This window comes from Numenius arquata, chromosome 2 (assembly GCF_964106895.1).
Source record: "Numenius arquata chromosome 2, bNumArq3.hap1.1, whole genome shotgun sequence".
Classification (NCBI taxonomy): Eukaryota; Metazoa; Chordata; class Aves; order Charadriiformes; family Scolopacidae; genus Numenius; species Numenius arquata.
In genome coordinates, this window is record NC_133577.1 from 116121383 (window position 1) to 116141790 (window position 20408).

A 20408-nucleotide genomic window follows, 5' to 3' on the forward strand; every position below is an offset into this window, starting at 1 on the left:
TAACCGACTTGCCAAGTTCCAGCCCCGAAAGTCTGCCTGCCCGGCCAGCGGAGCGCCCGGCGGGCAGCCCGGGCCAAGCTCTGCTGCTGCCCGCACACTGCTGAGATGTTAAAGCTTGTTCATTTACTGCTTGTACCACGCAGCGGTCCCTGCCTCTCACGCAGCCTGCCAAACTGGCACTCCGCTGAAACGACTTCTCCCTAGAGCTGTTAAAACCTTGAAGTCAGAATCAACCACATATTTGAATGGGAAGTGAAGAGACAATAAAACATTTAACCTTCTGAAATTTCCACTGAAATCAAAAGAAAAGTGTGGGGGGTTAAAAATAATTTTCTGAATTTCCTTTTTTTGTTGAACCTGAGACAGAAAAACCCGTAAGGACAAGGACTTTAAAATATAGATCAGTATGACATGCATTAGCATACCTTTTTTAGTGCTTCCCTGCTCTTTTTAATTTCTAGTTATTGACACACATTTGAAGTTTATATTTTAATAGTTCTAACAATAACCTTTTGGCCAACTTAACCTTCCGTCTGAAGTACCGACCTGTACTGTACATTACATTTCTGTAACAGCAATTTAGACTCAAATATCACATTTTAACTATAGCCAGCAACTGTCTTTCTGCCGTTACAACTGAAATCTCTCAGATTAAAAATTTGAGATCTTGCATTCATTGTTTTAAATAGATGACGGAAGAGTATTTTTAAAATGGAGTTTTTCCTTCATTCCAGTAGGTGGCAACAGCTCTGCCCTAAAAAGCTCAGGCCCTGAAAAGCTCAGAGAAACTGGTGCTTCAGAAGGGGAATGAAGCACCACATCCCTGCCCATACAAGCTGTACCAGAGAGGCTCTGAAATAAATCAACCAGCAGAGCTAGCCAAAGAATGATTCCTCCACCGTCAGCCCTGAAATTCACTGGAAATTATTAATGTCATAACTGAAAATGGAGCCCCAAGGACATTTAAATAATACTCTAAGACCACTTATAACAAGATAATTATTTCACGCCTGATTTGTGAGAGTGAGCACTTAACAGAGAGTGTCGCTCCGCTTTGATTTGTGCCTGCAGGTGCAATACCTATGCCAAATCTAAGGAATTTTATAAAATACAGAAATGATAAGCAGTTATGCTGTCTCTAGTTTGTGACATTTATAAACATCGGGTACCAAAGTCTTCATTGTTACATGAAACTCAAAGTTTGGGATCTGGCAGTACTAGAACTCAGCAGAAATCAAAGTAATTATCTATTTTGCATGGCCTCTGACAACTAAAAAGAACTTTACATAAATAAGTGCTTTTTAACAATAGTTATTTTGCCAAGAAAATATGCTAAATGGGAATATACATCATCTGAATCACAGGTCTGATGAACTAAATAATCATGCGGAGCCTCAAACTCATCTCTCATTATCATCTATGCAAAGCTAATGTGACAGCTGTGCAAAGCTACAGGAAAAAAGGGAAGTCTACACATCCTACAGGCAAGAAGAAAAGCCCAAAGTGCTGCTGTTCAGAAGTATGACCTGCCGTCTAGCAGACTGTCCAATTCCTAGCCTGTACTAGCCGACGAGCTGAGTCAAAATAAGGTCACAACTTTAAATCAAATGAATCAAAAATTCCAGCTCATCTTGTGCCAGTGAGGGATTGATCTTACTGCCTCTATTCTCAAGGAAATGAACCACACACGCCGACAGCGCATACAATAATTTATATGAATTAAACTCATCAAACATACTGAATTATTCAACAGTCCTAATGCAGAAATGTGTTAATTTATGTTCCCTCCAAAAGAAAAAAAGTACTCTGAAAACTTCATCATTTTAAGAAGGGAAGAGATCACAATTTTACTATATCAGATGATGTGATTATTGAAGAGTTACTTATTATGGAATAAAACTGTGTAAGATTTGGATTAGGGATATTGTTAAAGATACAAACTGCTATATGGAGGGCTGGGTTCAACCCTGCTGAATGTTCTTTATGAAAAAAATCCCCAACCACATGCACCTTTCAAAAATATTTCCCCCCCCAAAACAGAAAAAATTTCAATTTATATCAGGGTGTAAAAAAACTAAAGGAATCTGCTTGGACATTTTTCACCAAGGACTTTTATTTAAATCTGAACCTCAGACTCAATTAGTGAATGTACATGAAAAACAACTATTGGAAGTATTCCTCTCTCAGAAAAAAAAATAAAATAAAATCCACAGGCTCCCAAATATGAGTCAGTTCCTTTTGCTTTGGCTCCAAGGCAGAAGGGGACATCCCCAGCTCCCTCCCAGCAGCAGCTCCCTGCACGCTGATGCTCCCTGGTGAAGCATCTTTCTCCACCCCTCGTTCCCATTCCCTTGGCTGAGGGGAGCGCCAGGGCCACGCTCTGCCCCTGCCACGACACCACCCCGGGAGAACCCCCCTGGTGAGGTCTGGATGTCTTTCAATCCGTCCATAAAAACACGAGCAGCTGAAGACGCTAATTAGCAGCAGGCTCCTATGGGCAATAAAAGACTCTCTTCTCCAATGTACATTTCATAAGAGAGGGAGAGAAAAGCTGCAGGAATTACCCACGTAGTCTATGCACACTGACAAGACACTGCCAATTCTCTCATATATGCTGGCATTTTCTTTCCTTCGCTTTCCTGCCTATCTCCTCCATCATCTAAAAGCAAACATGCTTTTTAAAAGGGAAACAAGATCAGTTTATTCTAGTCCCATCTCAGCTGACCACAGAATGACTGAAATGAGCAGAAAGCTTCCTCCTTCAACAGGATGTAAATTCAAATTTTAAACACCACAGCATCTTCTTCCTTAGACCACTTCTAAGTGGCGAAGAGCGCCGACTCAAACAGTTTTCCATTTAAATAACACAATTTTTCCTGACAGAAAGCAGCATTCAGGTACGTTTTAGCTCAAGGGCCACTTTTGCTTTTCTATTCCATTTACCTCAATGCTACAGCATCTGAGCAAGTAACCCAAACAGCTGTCAGCATCTGTCTCTTCATCATTCCCTACCAGAATGCCTTTTAAATAGTAACTCAGAGTAAGATCTAGAAGCAGTGTTCAGCAGCAAAGTGCAATACAGGTAGAGAATAAACATACAAATGACGTTTCAAACTAACCACACTTGCTTAAAAATCTTATTTTGTGCTGGGTGTCTCCAACAAATAAATTTTGTCTTCTGCGTATAAACTAAACTTTTCCAGAGTCAGAGTACATTCACTTCCTAACAGGATTGACAATTTTTTCCTTCCTTTCAAGCATCCAGAATTTGCCATTGGTTGAGTAGATATAATGAGTTAGAGCTATTAATAGTAATTCCTAAGTAATTACCCTAAAGGAATGTAAGCAGTTTCATCTTAGATTACCATGTTGCTCTGCTCATCATTTTAGATCTAAAATGCAGATAAAATATACAAAGGATTTTAATTTTCAGGCGTTAGATTCAGTAAAAAATAAAATAATCAAAAATGTTTTTTCCCCCCTTGAACAGTCAAAAAATAAAATTAAAAGATCATATCTTCTGTTTAAGTTGCAACAAAACTCCACCCTCAAATTATTTAAGTACATATATAGATTTTACCATATTTTTAAATGCTTAACAAATCTTACGGTTATCAGGCCCCTAATGAAATAATTTCCTTTTACAAGAACTTAAAAACATGACACCTCAAAGATCTGAGCAGAAAGATCTGGCTGAAAGGAACAGAACATTAAAATTGCACTTATTTTGCTTCCTACTCCCAAATCACCAATAACACAGCTTCATCTGCGATTGAGGACACAATACTCTTCATCACTTTATCCTTCTCTTCTTCCCATTTGCTCTTACCTGTTAGCAGAGATGGCATTAAAATATGCACATGAGATTTCTTAAGTTCCTCCTCTATCTCCCCAGCTCTCCAGAATTCACAAGACTACGAGCAACCACTTGATTGTAATTTCACTGTCTAATATCCTCCTCCCAGAAAAGACTTTGTCCCTTAGATTTTAGGCTAAAAAAGACTGCAATCAGTTTCAGATCTTTTTTTCATTTCTGTTTTTGCACACCTCGTTAACACTTATTAGAAATTATTATGCTAAAGTAGGTACTCCTAATCAAGTAGGACAAATAGCATTGCATACAGCCACTCGGCTGCTCCAGGTTTCCATACTTGCTGGCAATGGTGAAGACAATCAGAAATCAATTCTATTTGAAACTGCATATATTTTGATTTTCTTTCCTAAATGATCCCCAAGGGGATAGGGGGGAGTCTATATTCTGGTTCCTACTGAAGCGATGAATATTTCAATTTATTAAACATTCAGCATATTGTCCAGAAAGAAATTTCTCTAAGACTACTGGCTGTAACCACAGCTCTTCTGAGTGCTGCCGCCATACATGCAGATGGAAATATGCTGTAGATCCTGCTACTTTCCTGAATCATTTACTCCCTCTCCTACCTTTCTACTTTGCAAATGTGAAAACCATAATCCTATGTACAATTTTCATCTATTGATCTGAAGACTTTGTAAGAGAAAGACTACTTTCTCCTCTAATTACTGCCAAATTACGCAGCACTTTTCAATGCAGGCCCTTGTAGAAAGGTTGCAAACCAACATTTTAGCAATAAAATCTTCTACCAGTAGTTCCTGCATGACAATGCAAGCAATGTCTACCCATGGACAGAACCTACCATGTCTACCATGGACACTGCTCTGGTGCCAGCCTTTCTGTGGTAACAGGAAAGGTCTGGATACCCATTTCCCATGACACGCTGAAAATAGATTCTCCGTCTTTAAATGTGTTAATACACACATACATTTTTTTGGCATTAGTAAAGCAGTCACAGCAGCTTTTACAAATGTACTTGTCACATTGCAAAAGCGTCTTTATAAAATGGTGACTAGCAAAACAAGTGTAATGAACTTATTTATGTCTGCCTTTATTTACAAGCAGCAAAAGGAACCTGACATTTCTAGAAAAATCTGATGTCGCTACAAAGAAAAAGTATTCTAATAATTTTAACAGTCTCATCTGCTATGCTTTAGACAACAGGCAGCACTGTATGAATGTAAAGCTCCCCAGAACACTCCCGAGGCTGTGACTGGCATGTTCCCCATTGGACATAAACCAGGCTGCTGTCTGAGAATCCAGCAAATGAACTCTCATGTTGGGTTTTTTTTTTTTTTCAAACCACTGGAATCCAGTTAGTGTCAAGGCGCAAATGCTGAGGTGGAATGCCAAGGTCGTTAGGCACATTCCTGTGGTAGAAACTCTCCTGAAGCTGGGAGCCAGGGTTAGGCTGCCTGCCTGACCTGCTTCCTCACAATCCCTGGGTAATTTAAACCAATTTTTCCCCAGAACAGGTTTCTGAGATACAGTTAAACTCCTCAGCAAATTGATGGATACAAGCAACAGGCACACAGTGACACATAGCAGCATTTCCGAGCATCTGAAAACATGCCGTTAATTTTAGATGGGAGGAAGGAACTCAGGAGAGCACTGGTCAGAGGAAAATGAAGAGTTTCCCAAATGCTGAGCTCTTCTTGGACTTGCCTTTGCAATGAATGCCCTTAGAGAGGGGAATGCTTTATATTGACGAAAGCAGGATTCTCCATGAAGCATTAAACTCCCGCGGCAGGAAGATGTTCCTTTAATGAAGTTAATAAAAATGGCTGAAGAAATCAAATCACTCAGCTCCTCTCCCTTTATAGATTTCTGTTCCCAATCGTCCTCCTTCGGGGACTGTGGAGACCTGCCAGCTAATTTTGTGGACAGGATGGCTTCTAGGCTTGCCTCTGATCTGCAGATGATGTTATTATTTCTTCATAATTGTTTACCGTATAAAGTCAACATCTTTCCCTCCAGAGGGATATTGCTCAGAGTCACTCATAAGCCCTTTTAGCTCACAGTTGTGGGCCTGCTGTGGTCTTGACAGCATACTCATGTCAAGGTTAATGTCATGTCAAGGCACTATTAGTAGCTCCTCTCCTTGTGTGGTTATTCTTTCAACTGTAAGAATATTAATGCAATTTAAAGTTACTTCTAGAGCATTCTTGGCTGGCCTTTAGGGTTACTGCAATTACATGGACAGAAGTTTCAAGGTTTCCGAGTACTGTGGGAGTGATTCCAATTGTGGGGAAAAATTAGATTTCGGTTTGTGCTCTGAAAGCACAGAACTGAGAGCAATCACCGCCACAGTCAGTCCTGGCTGAGAGACGGACTCTGCCCATGACCTCTGCCGTGCCACCTGCGCTTCATATCGGAACTTTCCCATTGCATCCCCATCTGTAAAAGTGAGATAATGCTTTTTATCAACTTCGTGGGGATTTTATAATTCGATGTTCATGAAGGGAACAGAACTGCAAGCCTTTCTGTGCTGCTGCTAAATGCAAAAATTCCCTAAATCTTGGAGAACCGAGTCCCAACACAGAACCCTCAGACCACACTGAGAGAGAAGACACACTTCTTTAATTACAAAGTGAATAATTTAAGAATATTCTTGCTCACTGTCTTGAAACCATTCTTTACACATCCCCAGGCAGAACTGGAGGCAGCAAGGTTTGCATGTCAACGGTTGTTTTTGTTATCTGGTTCAGTAACAGCAAGGGCAGCACCTGCTGGAGCTGGTGCCCTGGGCAGGACGCTCCTCGCTGTGCTATTCCACAGTAACAGTCAGGCTTATGTAACTGATTAAGTAAAAAAATAAATAAATCTCTATTCTTTGTCTTACATTTATAATCTTACAAGCGTACTCGTTGCTCATTACTCATGCTGCTTCATGGCCTGACCTGGACTTGGTCAGATTTATTCTTACGTGGCCTCCCTCCCCCAGGGCCACTGCCGGCCACAGAGTTCCCTATACTGAAGAGAACCAAAATGCTATATTCTCCTTGAAAAACATTTGGACGCTCTAATTGTCTCCCTAGGTTTCCATGACAACCACAGCAACATAAACAGCCTTGCTGGCAGCCACAGGAGACTGACATCTCTGCTCTCTCCCCTCCCCAGAACTTCCCAATGTAGAACATACTGTAACTGAATAAATATCATTAACAAGAAACATAGAGGTGGTGTCTAGTACACCAGGCTGGCACTGGGGAAACTTCTCACAAATAAAAATACGTTACACTATTTTATGATAACAGTAAAAACATTGCCTGTTACATCAGTGTTACTGAAGCACCTTGGGATCAACTGTGAAGAACAGTGCAAAGCTATAAATGTATAAACAAGAGGGTTTTCTCTGTCAGCCTGTGCGGCTGCAGAGAGGTTTAAAAAAATATATGACAAGGCCTTCTCTGTTGGTGTCTCTTGGCACCTCTCACCTCGCTGGTAGGTTACACACCAGGAATTGCGAGGCCCCTGAGAGAGAGTCAGGAGAGCCGGGGTTAAGGAGGCTGCAGAGCTCCGTGGCTGTGCACACATCGCGTGATGTGACCGCAGGCCCCTCTCCGAGGCTGCAGCTCCCAGCCTTCCAGCAGGAAAATCATGAACGAAACAGGATCGCAGCGGCAGTGAAACGCTCTGCGTGGCACCGTCAATCCCAGCCCAGCAGAAGCTGTTCCTCTGACCCTCCTGCATCAGGCACGGTAGCCAGAGCTGCTGCTTTTGCTAACACCCAGGCAAAGTGAGGTCCGATGAATCCCAGACAAGTAGCTCAAGTCCTTCCTTCTCTCCTGAGCAAAATTAATGGCAAAATAAATTGGCCATATGAGGCCAGTGTAACTCTGGAGGTTGCAAGCCATTTGAACCCATTCAGGCAACACTGGATGGCATGAAGCCATCAGAATACACAGGAGCTACAAAGAGGCTGCAGGTGATAATTATGGTTATCAGATGTCCATAGATCACAAAATCGTCTTTCAAATTTCACAAAATTTCATCTTTCATAAAAATGCCATGCATTTTTAAAATAACTGCCACGGTACATCCAGCATGTGACAAAGGAACTTTGTGAAACACAGAGACGCGATTTTAAGCATCAGCGACAGACGTAATTTCTTCCCCAGTGCTGTTAGTTTGTCTCAGGCGTTTGTTCTCCCTGTGCTGCCAGAAAGATACAGACAATTCCCGCTGTTCTGAGACATAACTGGGGATGTAACCATGCCGTTTCCACTGCAGCAACCTTCTCACTCGGAGAGGAAATCCTACAGCTTTGTGGGACCGATTTGAGACTCGGACTCAGGATCTGAGGAAGGAGAGCAGGAAGGGGTACGTGAATGTGAACCCTTGGAAGCCAAAAATCTATGGGGATTCCATCTGGACCAGTATGCAGAAACACATGTATCTGCGAGGAGGAGAAGAAGAAGAAACGCTTGCCTTTTCCACAGGGCTCGGAAGACACAGAAGGTGCCACCTGACATTTCCCAGCACAAAGGACCAGCTTTTAGAAAACTGCCTGATTATGCAGACCAGGTGGAGGCAAGATTACAAATTAATGAAATAAGGACTAGAAATGGGGATGAACATTGGAAAAATAAATGTGGGTGTTTCCTTGGTTTTATTTCTTAAGGCAGACTTTCACTTGAGTCACTACCTATATAACAAATTTTAAATTGTTTTGTTTTCTCTTGAAAGATTTTGAACAGGGTCCTTATGCTATGGAATTATTGTACAATACAGAAATATTGTATTTTGCAACGTGGAAAGGAAATATTTCTTCTTTCCAATCTAATGTGCTCCAATAGTCTGTACAGCAAGAAGTGCTATGTGAGAGTGAATCATGAATATAAAGGGATTACTGATGCCCACATGTATTACGTTATACAGTAACACTGCCCAACAGTTTGATTTTCATCTAGCAACTATTCATAACAAGTCTATGTTTCCATTTATGTCTTTTTGCGTGCTAGTACAATTTTGTTAACTACAGACATGCTACTTAAAACTACAGCATTTATGAAACGAATGTGAATTTGGAATACAAAGAGAGATGTGTTACCTTACAAATATGAGAGCCCGAGTGCTGGTGAGCACATCAGGACATCAGGTAATATGCAAGGTATGTTGTAAAATGCACCATTAAAGATAGTCGCAGAACGAGCAAGAGGGATGAGATTTCGTAGTTTTCACAATTATTCATTAATAAACAGTAATAGCTGTAAAATCATCACAGTGCTTTCAAATTAGGATTACAAAGAATATTAACTACCCTCTTTTGCATCTGGAGTGAATTGCTTGGCATAACATTCTAATAGTACTGAAATCAAAAGCAGGGCAATTTTATAGTAATTTTAAATTAATGATTTTACAATTAGGAGATATTTTCATACCTTTCAAGCTCTCTCCAACATGACTCACTGCCACTAAGCACTTGGTTTTAACTTCTGAGAAATACACAGGAAAGTTAAAAAAAAAAAGTAATAAAAAAAAACAAACCACCACACAAACCTTTGCGTAATTCCCAAGTATGTTTCTGAAATGTAGGTGGCACAGATGAATTATGGCAAGGAGGTTTTATCAGCAGTAATTACACATTTTATCAGCAGTAATTATATAATTCCCTTGTGGCACTGAACCATTCTAAACTCTAATCCAAGCCCTAATCATTACTGAAGTATTGATAAAGCCCTTACAGGACGTTGTTCCAACTCATAAAGCCATTTCCTTACGAATAGTCAACACTTGACACTAGAAAACTTGAAGATTGCTGTGACTTCACAGGGAATCTTTGTGCTGTTTAAAAAAATGAGGTGTGATGTATTTTGCAGTTGCACTGGGACTTTTCTATGAATGCACACATTTTTACACCCCAACTGCAACGCAAGGCATGATGCCACTTTTAAGCACAGGACCACAGAAATATCTGTGGCCACAAACCAGGCTTTTGACAATTTGAACTTTTCAGATCGTTATCATTTTAGATTATTCAGCTGAGCAACCCAGTTTATTTAGTAGGTCAATATTAGAAGTGTGATTTAATTAAAGCATCTTAAAAGAAAATTAATTCACAGGGCTTTAAGTGTATATCTAGGGAGTATGTCCCTCAAATGAATGAAGACATCAGGGAAAAGTAATTTTCCTAATTGCTACTGTACTTTTGCCATACTTTCTAAGCGGCAGCTACACCAAACTGGCCACACACATCAGGGACAAGGCTTTTATTTAGAGCAGCTGTTAGAATGTAATCGCATATTTTTTATAATGCCAAGTTATTTTTTTCTTTCAGAATATCCTAGGAATAACATCTTCTGTAAAAGCAAAAGTGTTCTCAATAGCATAAAATACTATCAGTAGAGCACAAGAACAGAAAATCTCGAAAAGTGACATACCTGCCCCACGCTGCTTTCATTGTGGAATCTTTATCAACAGGAATGCATGAGGACTCAACAACACTTGATTTATTCAATTTGTAGCAGAGACCACAGTCTGGATCTAACATACATCCATTACAATAACTGAAAGAGAAAGAAATAAATACTTCAACAACACTTTATTCATTTGTACATGTCAAAAACAACAGCATCTCCTAATCAATCTTGGGATGCACATAGTCAAGTTGTCAGTGCTAGAGACAAGATAATGGAAACTGCCCAAAAACTAATACAGATTGCTTTTGCCTTCTTCTGTACCACATTTTGGCAGCCCAGTTGCAACTCTCCCAGTGACACCTGATAAGGCTGTAGGGGAATTCACTCATGGAATGATTTTTAATTAAAAAAAAGACATATTGGGGTTGAAAAGAAAGAATCATACATCACACCTAACAACCAAACTAGATTTGGGGACATACGGATCTGAGATCACGATACCTTGTTTCTCTGTGTGGGAACTTGGCTCCTGAGTTCCCATTACACTTGATGGATGGAGTCAACATGTCAATAGAGCCAATTCACATACAGGCATCTAGTGCCAAAAAACATCCTGCCTGCCCTTCACCTGCCACTGCAGAGTGTGCAGTGTTCTCACAGACCATTCCTGTGCATTGCACTTGCCAGCTCCGTACAGATACCTCTGATTTCCTTGGCAGTCTCAAAGAGCAAGAGATGCTCACATTTAGGCAAAGTTTCCCCAATGCAGTCTTGTGAGTTATTTAAGTGACTAGACACTAAAACTGTTCTCTAGGCTCCACTGGTTGCACTGACCACATCCCCACTGACTACTGGGAGTCTAGACGCCAAGCGTCCTACAGATACTCCACTCGGGTGTCAGTCTAAAACCTGCCTTCAGAACAAACTGAGGGGGATTTGGGCACGTGAGCTAGGAAGGTATTCCAAAAGCCTTCGTGCAGTGCAAGTTATCTGAAAGCTTCTGGCACAAGCTTCCCCAGATCTTGCAAATGCTCCAGACCGTTGCTACTGCGGTTAAACTACCCAAGTGTTTATCTTCCCTGGAAGCCACCTCAGACTCAGAGATACATTCTCATCAATAAAGGCCCTGATATATTCTAAGGGATAACTTTTGGAGTTAAAAATAGGAGAACGAAAAACTTTAAAATGTAGAGTAAGTCTGGAAATTTGAAATTAAAATTAAAACTTTGAAATGTAACATCTGGAAATGTGTAATTAAGGTGACCAAAATAGCTTCAACATATATCCCTGGAACAATGAAACCAAGGAAATAATCCTTTCTAAATGTGTATCTTTATCATAACAATGAGTTAGTGAATGAAGAAATAATCCGCTTAAACTACTATACCATTATGAGAAAAAGTAAAAATAACTGTATAAGAATGTCCCAAGAAACTAAATCAGTAAAGCAGATTACATGGATTTAAAAAGTCTGAAAGTACATGCTTAAAATCTACTTATTCAAACTTTTCTTACTATAAACTGCAGAAAACCTTGTTACAATGGAGACGAAACAAAACTCTCAGGTAGCAGTCAATCACCTAACTGTAGTAAACATTTCTTGTCTTGCAAAGATAAACGGGAAAATGGTAAGTCTGCAATTATCAATTACAAAAGGTAATTAATATTAAATTAATGAGATTTAGTTCTATTTTGTTAATCAGTATTAGGACGGCAATGGGCAGCAACCAAAACAGTTGACAGGAATAGAGGACAGCAGATGAATTAAAATATTTTCATATATCACAAGTGTGTTTAAATATGTAATAATAATATTAAAAATACCTAAAAAAATAGCATCTTCTAGTGAATAGAATTCTGTGATCTCAAACAGGATGCTGATATATGATTTTCAAATTGTAGACCATCTTCCACTCAAACCACGTTGTATATCAAAGTACCTTTTAAAAACATGGATTTCTAAAAAGAACCCAGGGTGCTAGCACATCCAGCACGGCATCCTGGCATAGAAAGCAGACATTTCCAAATACTACATGCTATCAAGTGCAGCAGTGGATTTTTAAGTCAACTATATGCAAATTATATTTAATGTGAACACCACGTGCAAAATTTAACACATTAAAGTGGTCTTTAGGCAACAATTCTCTTTGGAATATTTAATGATTCAAGGTTTCTCTAGATTTGTTCTTTTTAGGTTTTTTCTTCAAGCAGAAATATTACCAAATACCCAACCCCAGCCAGACCATCAGCAAGACATGGGAATTCAGAGGAATGACAATCAGGCACAGCAATGACTGTTGTCTTTACAGTGTGGCCAGCAGAGGACAGGATGGGGGTTGGACGTCTCATCATTTCCCTCAACATCCTCACAAAAATTGATGCAGGAGATGAATGACACAACTGAACCATGCACTGTCTGTTCTGTCCTACTGGGCTCGCTCTACAGATAACTCCACCCTCACATGGTGTTGGGTATCAGTAATCAGTCAATTGGGAAGCAGAAGGTATCTTATTTATTCCTCCCTCCCCATCCAGAGTCCAGAAAAAAATGGAGAAATTTGATTATCGATTCCAGTCTCTGCTACGTGGCTGTTAATGCATCTGTTCCTCAGGCTTTATTGGGTATGCACAACTGTGTCTTCCAGTTGGCATTCAACATAATAAAGGCTGCTGGATTTCATGTCATGCCAAATGTCAGAGGTTATAGTTACTCTCAACAGTTTAAACAATTTAAAATTATTATTTTCCACAGCTTTTCTGAAGCTTGTCTTTCAGGCTGAAAAGTTAAATAAATATTTAAAAACCCTTTACCTTTGGGTTAGCTTCTTCTGCCATTACCTATACGGTGAATTTATACAAATCGGGCTTTGACTTCAGGTTTTAGGGACAAGACCAATTTATGTCAGAGGAAACCCAGAAACTCAATATACAAGACTAAAGCCCTTTCACATTTAACTCCCAGCAGACTTAGGGTAGACGGTTGCTGTTGAGACCATCTAGCATTCCTCTCTGCCCTGTTTTATCACTGATATAAAATTTTTATGTTGACTTTGATGAGGCAGGTAGTAATTGCTTTTTTCAAGATTGATTTTTTTTTCTTCCAAAATTCCAACATATACACATTACAACTGTTTCATAACACAATAAAGAAATCTGTATCAGTTCATAAAGACTAATGATCACTGAAGATGCAGCATGAAATAAGAAAATAAGATTATTTTTTTAAAGAAGCAATTTAAAAGCAACCAAAAAATCAAGTGCTAAGGCTGTTTACTCTAGATTTCTCTCTCAAAAAATGGAAATAAAATATATAGTAGTCTCAGGCTTATGGTCTTCTTCACTCTAGCCCCATTACTATCTGCTAAACAAAAATATTTAAGCAATTTAAAATTGAGCAGATATTCTTACATATATGCTCATAGTGATGTAAATAAATTAGGACACACAACATACCTTGAAAATAAATGCACGATGTTTCTGTGTTGCATATTGACATGTAACTATCTACTACAGATCTCCTCCTGGTCCTCAAAGGTATCTTCTTATCAGCCCAGATATATTCAAATATATTTCAGAGTGTAAATCTATAAAAATACTGACACTTCTTCAAATCTACACCACAGATCAGTTATGGCCTTGAAAGTTCTATACCAGAATACTCCAGGATGTCTATGTTAAGAAGGAAATTTGCATCGAATTACAAATGGGAGCTACGTTTCTTGTTCTTTATCATGAAATATTTATATCTGTGCCAGGGTTATGAGCTAGTCTCTTGGAAACAGGTTCCTCTGTGAAGAGCCAGTTGAAAATTCCCAGGCAAGACGTTTCTCAATCAGCCACTGACAACTTACCAAGATTGAAATACTTGTGAGAGATGATTTGATTTTGATGAAAGCAGGCAGCATTACAGCAGAAACGTTTTACAATGTGCCTAGTTCCCTCTCTGCTTACCAGCTGGGCTCCTAGGCAACCCAACAAGAAGGCAAGCGTCTAGACTTCAGATGCTTCAGCCTATGTAGCAGAATAACAATAACCAGGAATGTGAGGCTCCAGAATTCCAAAGATGCCCAGCTTCTTTGCAGCTTAGTGGCATGAAGTCTACAAAACAAAAGTCTCAGTAGCTTGGCCCCTCGGTTTATTGGGAACTGCTATAGAATGGAATTTCAGGGTTCCTGCCTCATTGTCAGACCACATTTACTGACGAGCTGATGAACCATTAGGAGACCAGATATCCCCAAACCTGCAATTGCCAGCTCCGATTCTGCCAACTCAGTCAAGGCTTCCATGCTCTTATGTCCTCTTCATCTGGCCAAATGGGAATAGCTGACATGTAGAAAGCCTGACAGCACTAACTTCAAGGTCCATTGCTAGCAATTTCTTGGCAGCCTGAGCACCACCAGCTTTCATGGTGCTGGTGCATGGTTCATTTTCTGGAGCAGCCTGCCCGATTAACTGTTCCTGAGGTCACAGGTTGATTTCAAAGATCACAATTCCTTCCCCTTTCACAGATAATTTAAAGTTTATAGATGAATTATTAATTGGCTAGTGTTAGGCTGTGCATATTTTTCTTGATACAAATATTACTGGTTTTTTTCTACTTAACAGTGTAGTTTACTAGCCTCTAGCACAGTCTCTAAAAAGATTGAATAAAATCTCTGACCTGCTTAAAGTGCCCCTCCAGATCATAGAACAGTTTGGGTTGGAAGGGACCTTTAAAGGTCATCTAGTCCAACCTCCCCTGCAATGAACAGGGGCATCTTCAACTAGATCAGGTTGCTCAGAGCCCCATCCAACCTGACCTTGAATGTTTCCAGGGATGGGGCATCTACCACCTCTCTGGGCAACCTGTTCCAGTGTTTCACCACCCTCATGGTAAAAAATGTCTTCCTTAAATCTAGTCTGAATCTACCCTCTTTCAGTTTAAAACCTTTACCCCTTGTCCTATTGCAACAGGCCCTGCTAAAAAGTTTGTCCCCGTCTTTCCTGTAGGCCCCTTTTAAGTACTGAGAGACCACAATAAGGTCTCTTCTCCTGTCCACTGATGTAGTCACTCCATCACAGAACGCCACTAGGACTTGCCCTTGGTGAAGCCATGCTGCCTGTCTCAAATCATCTCCCTGTCCTTCATGTGCTTTAGCATAGCTTCTATGAGTACCTATATCTTCCCAGGCACAAAAGGCGACGCTGACAGGTCAGTAGCTCCCATGGTCCTCTTTTCTACCCTTTAAAAAAGGGTGCAATGTTTCCCTTTTTCTAGTCACCAGGGACTTCACCTGATTGTCATGACTTTTCAAATCTCATGGAGAGTGGCTTGTCAACAACATCAGCCAATTGCCTCAGGACTCTGGGATGTATCTCATTAGGCCCCACAGACCTCTGTATGTTCAGGTTCCTCAGGTGGTCACAAACCTGATCTGCTCGTACAGTGGGAGGGACTTTGCTCCCCCAGTCCCTGCCTTGTGGTCCATCCACTTGAGAGGCACAGGAAGAGAACTTGCCAGTGAAGACCGAGGCAAAAATGTTGTTGAGTCCCTTAGCCTTCTCCTTGTTCATTGTTACCAGTTTGCCAGTCTTGCTCATCAGGGGGAGCACACTTTCTGTGACCTTCCTTTTCTGGCTGTCATACCTGCAGAAGCCCTTCTTATTATTTGTGTCCTTTGCCAAATTCTGCTCCAGCCGCATGTTGGCCTTCCTAAGCCCTGCACAACTGGGCAGCGTCCCTATACTCTTCCCAGGATACCTGTCCCTTCTTCCACTGCCTGTGCATTTCCTTTTTGTCCTTTAGTTTGACCAGCAGCTCTTGACTCAGCCATGCTGGTCTCTTGCCTTCCTTATTGATTTCTTACACCTAGGGATCCAGAGCTCCTGCGCTCTGTGGAAAGTGTCCTTAAAGACCTGCTGGTTCTGTTCTGCTCCCTTGTCCCTGAGGGCAGTTTCCCAGGGGGACTAACTCCTTGAAAAGCTGGAAGTTTGTTTTCCTAAATTTCAGACATCAGTGAAAGTTCACAACTGCTTCTTCCCGTGCTTTTTCCCCACTGCTTAGAACACTGCACACCTACATTTGGTTTGTCATTATATTTTGTACTTTAAATTTGTAAAATGACCTTGTAATAATGACTTTCCTACAATTCTCAGGAGTCTTTTAATTTGAGCTGTAAATTGTACCTTGCCACTTTTTGTTGAGTGATTTAACAGTAAAAGACCTTTGCCCACTGCCCTTGCTCTGCAATTGCTGTTTCTCTTTTTGTCAGATTATTTTGTCTTTCTCAAGCTGAACCTCAAATTCTGAATTGTTAATTTCAAAACATTTCATCAATTCTTACTTTTGCCACATTTTAAGAAACTTTCCACTTTGCCTCCCATAATCTGTTATCCAATTATAAAATTCTATTAATGCGTTACTATCATTCATACAGAAATACAAACTGAGCTTGATAATATATGATGGAATGTGTAGTTGAAACACCTGATTTCATAATATTCTACTACATGGGTAGCACAAGCAGACTCCCAGAGTATCAAAACGTCCACAAATAAGGGTGTTTCTTGGGCATGGACTCTTTCTACTTGTTTTGGATTCATAAGCCTTCGCTGAGCATACGGCACACAATCAGCCTGTGTATATGAAAAAGTATCTATGTGTGCCTAGGGTTTGGTTTTTTTTGTAAATGGCTTACTTCACTTTTAAATACAAACTTATTTCAGTTAGGTACCTAGGACCTTGTTTAAAACTGCCTGATGCTCGTGTCTGAGGTTTGCACATGTACCTCAACCATGAAATCAAGCACTTTGTTGTACTTCTGATGATTCCTGTGTTGCTTCCAAAACCTAACCATTAAATTCTAATTAAATATCACTGGCCAAGAATACAGGGGATGCTTTAAGTAGTTAAAATGCGTGGTAACTGCAAGATACCACTCCAAGCTGTCATATCTGGGACACAGAAAATACAACATTTAATGAAGAATGAGAAAAACCTCCTTGGACCTCAAGAGCACTTTCCTGCTATTATAGGAGACCAAATGACAGAAGTTTAGTTGCTTAGGTCTACTGGTAGTCCTTAGGTAACGTATCCACTCAGCGATGTTCATAAGGAAAAGCTACCATTTATCATCACAGTCCTCCTAAACTATTTGCAGTTCTGTAATTTACCACACAGCTATTCCAACAGATCCAAATCACAGTTACATTCAAGTGTGATCAACCCTTCCTCATCTTCAAATCCTGCTGCACCTAGTTCACTGAGACTGGTCTTCAGTGACTCCGTCCCAGGTAAGTTCCAGATCAGTACTCAGTCCTTCATGGTACACCAGCCACATATAAATACATTAGCTCTCAACTAAGCAACACAATTTATATAAGCTCAGAGCAACTGTTTTCAGCTTCTTGGTGTTTGCTAGTTCTGCTTTAGACCCAAAGAGGACCCCAATGGCTCATCCACCCTTCCTACCTATCATAGTCCTATAAAGGAAACAACTCTCTACAAGCCTTGTTTTCCTTAAATCCTTAGAACACCATAGCCACACACCACTACTCCTATAAGGACCTTGACAGAAGATTGTGCTGGAATGCTGGCACCACATGAAACATGTCCCGATCTACTTGCACACAGGTATCAATTGTCTATTGTCTTTGATGATCTTTTTTTCTGAATTTATATAGCCCGCAGCACAACAGCTTCCCGATTTATACCTGGAACTGAGCAACACAGACAATAAAAACCAGAAACAACTGACTACATGTAGCTCTATTTTGAGCGCAATGGCAGTCTCCATAGAATACTTTGCTTTTAAAGCTACTCTTCCAAAGAGACCCTACACGTACATACTATATTCCCAGCTTCTGGGCAGATCAGCTACAAGCCTTATTCAAACTTGATTAAAATCATCCTTGTGAGACTAAAACCCGCCAGACCATACAAAGTATAACACCATCACTTTGCAAGATTTTACAAAATAATTCCCTAAGTATTGTTTCAGTTTTTGTCAAACAGCAAAGTCTTAGAAGTATTAGCAGAGGTGTAAAGTGTTAAGAGGTTACTATATGAATAACACCTTGTTCCCCCAGTAATGCAGAGTTTGATTCACAGACAAAGCAAGTGGAAATGGTAACAACGGTTACAGTGTCTGCGTTACACTCACAGACTTTATAGTTCAGGTAAGTCACGTTTCAGATCTTCGTGTTTAAACTGATGCGAAGAGTTTTTCCTCATTCACATTAAAGATGCTAACTACACGGAACTGACATATTCCTTCCTATCCCTTATGATTTTAAATTAAATTACAAGCTTTGATTGATAGGAGCAACATGCCAGCAAATGGAACATTATTACCAAGCGATAAATCCTTTATATCATCTACTTAATATATTTCAAGACTATGTTGAGGTCATTTTACAGTTCTACAACATAAACCATCTCTCAGAATTTTAATTACATTTCATAAAAGCAGGCAAAAGTATTCTCAAACATGTTTATCTCTTTACATACTCATAATTTTCTGAACCTAATAGCAGAAATGCATTACTTACTTTATTATTGCAATTCTATGTTATCAGAATGACCAGTAGCTCAGTCACTTTATTAGAAACATAAAATAAGAATCATATTTTAAAAAATACTGGTTCTCTGATACAGTGACAGTATGAACAATACTGATGGCTAGTTTGCAGATAAATCAGATTGTCAATGAGTTAACTCAATAACATAAAGTACAATAGCTAACATACTAATAACATACATTACTGCATGTATCCTAAGGCTATTAAATACAATAAAACGAGCTTCAGTTATTAGGTTAGCTGATTTTTTAGGACTGATCACAATTATATACTTTTGCTAAATTCATAAAGAAAATATATTTCTGTCTATTAGCTATCTCGTAAAATTGCTATATAAGATTAATAAATATTGGTGCCTTCATCTAAGTGGTGTGTATTTGTACAATGAGCTCGGGCACATTAACCACATGAGGGTGACTAATTCAAAGAGGAACAACAGAGCCCTTGTGTGCCCAGCACAGCTGGCACCGCCTGTATTATTTTAATCAAACTCTGAAGACAATCAGTTTGGGAAGGAACCTGAGAAAGTTCAGGTATCAATTTCCCTAGAATATGAGGGTTAACTTAACACAAAAGCTACCATTTTCATATAGTAACTGAGGTGAAAAATATTGCTTAAGAACAAGTTCACATTATGTCTTCTACAGCTGACCAAGTCTCAAGAAGTGCATTAAGAGAGGGAGACACATGAATGAAAGGTGACAAAAAGACCAAGAATAGCAGGCAACAGGCCAATGGCTATTTTCCAGAAATGGGTGAATGTCCCAGAGAAAGGAAGAGCAGGACAGTCACACCTTTGATTCTTTAAAGATTCGGAAAAGGCAGTAGGGTAACTAGTGCACATGCCCTAACCTTGACCTCCTAGCAGAACCAGGCAAGTCCCCAGTAAAACAAGGAACATGTTCATAGAGTTTTGAATAGTCAAATAGAATAGCAATAGGAACAGCTAGTTTATCTTTTAATTTTTAAGATTACAAGTTTTGGGATGATGCTGTTTTGTACTCCTAAATTTACCTCTGAGCTTCTCTGTGGCCTTGATGGTAACAGATCACAGCTGCTAAAGAGATCATTATCAAAGAGAAGTGGTCCCACTGCAAACATCTATATAAGCTTATACAGGCTGAGTGTGAAAACAGAGTTTAAGGATGACACACAGATGGGCACCCACCTTGCCTTTCCTCAGTGAGACAGCCACCCACTTCCACCTGGGAGAGAATTTCAGGGTTCAGGGTGTCCTGCTGGGTTTGCATTATTTCCATGATGTCCATGTCAATGAGCATTACATTCAATTTTTTTTCATTGATTTATGGATTACTTTTTTGGCTGTTGATCAACTGCAATATTATATGTCTCTACACCAAATGAAAAAATTTTACTTGATATTTGCAGCCTATCTTACTGGCTCATTTTTTGCAAGTACATAACAGGTAACCTGTATCTCCCTCTGCATGGCACAGCTCTTTCAGAACGTAGTATTCAAGGTGCTTTTTGCAATCAGGACAGTGACTGTGTTCTTTATCTGCTAGTCTGTTCTACCTTCATTGTTATTCTAGCAGCAGGAATTAATCTGTGCAGAGGAATACGGATCTGAGGGAACAACAAACAAACAGACTGTT

At 39.8% G+C, this 20408-nt stretch overlaps 1 protein-coding gene across 1 annotated transcript in view; it reads right to left on the reverse strand.

The window, feature by feature from the left end:
- The window catches only part of SLC2A13 (solute carrier family 2 member 13), a 156515-nt gene that overhangs the window by 15473 nt on the left and 120634 nt on the right, over window positions 1-20408 (reverse strand). The window contains exon 7 of the mRNA XM_074168752.1: window positions 10255-10380. Within this exon, the coding sequence (XP_074024853.1) occupies window positions 10255-10380 (126 nt within the window). The remainder of the gene's footprint in view (window positions 1-10254; window positions 10381-20408) is intronic.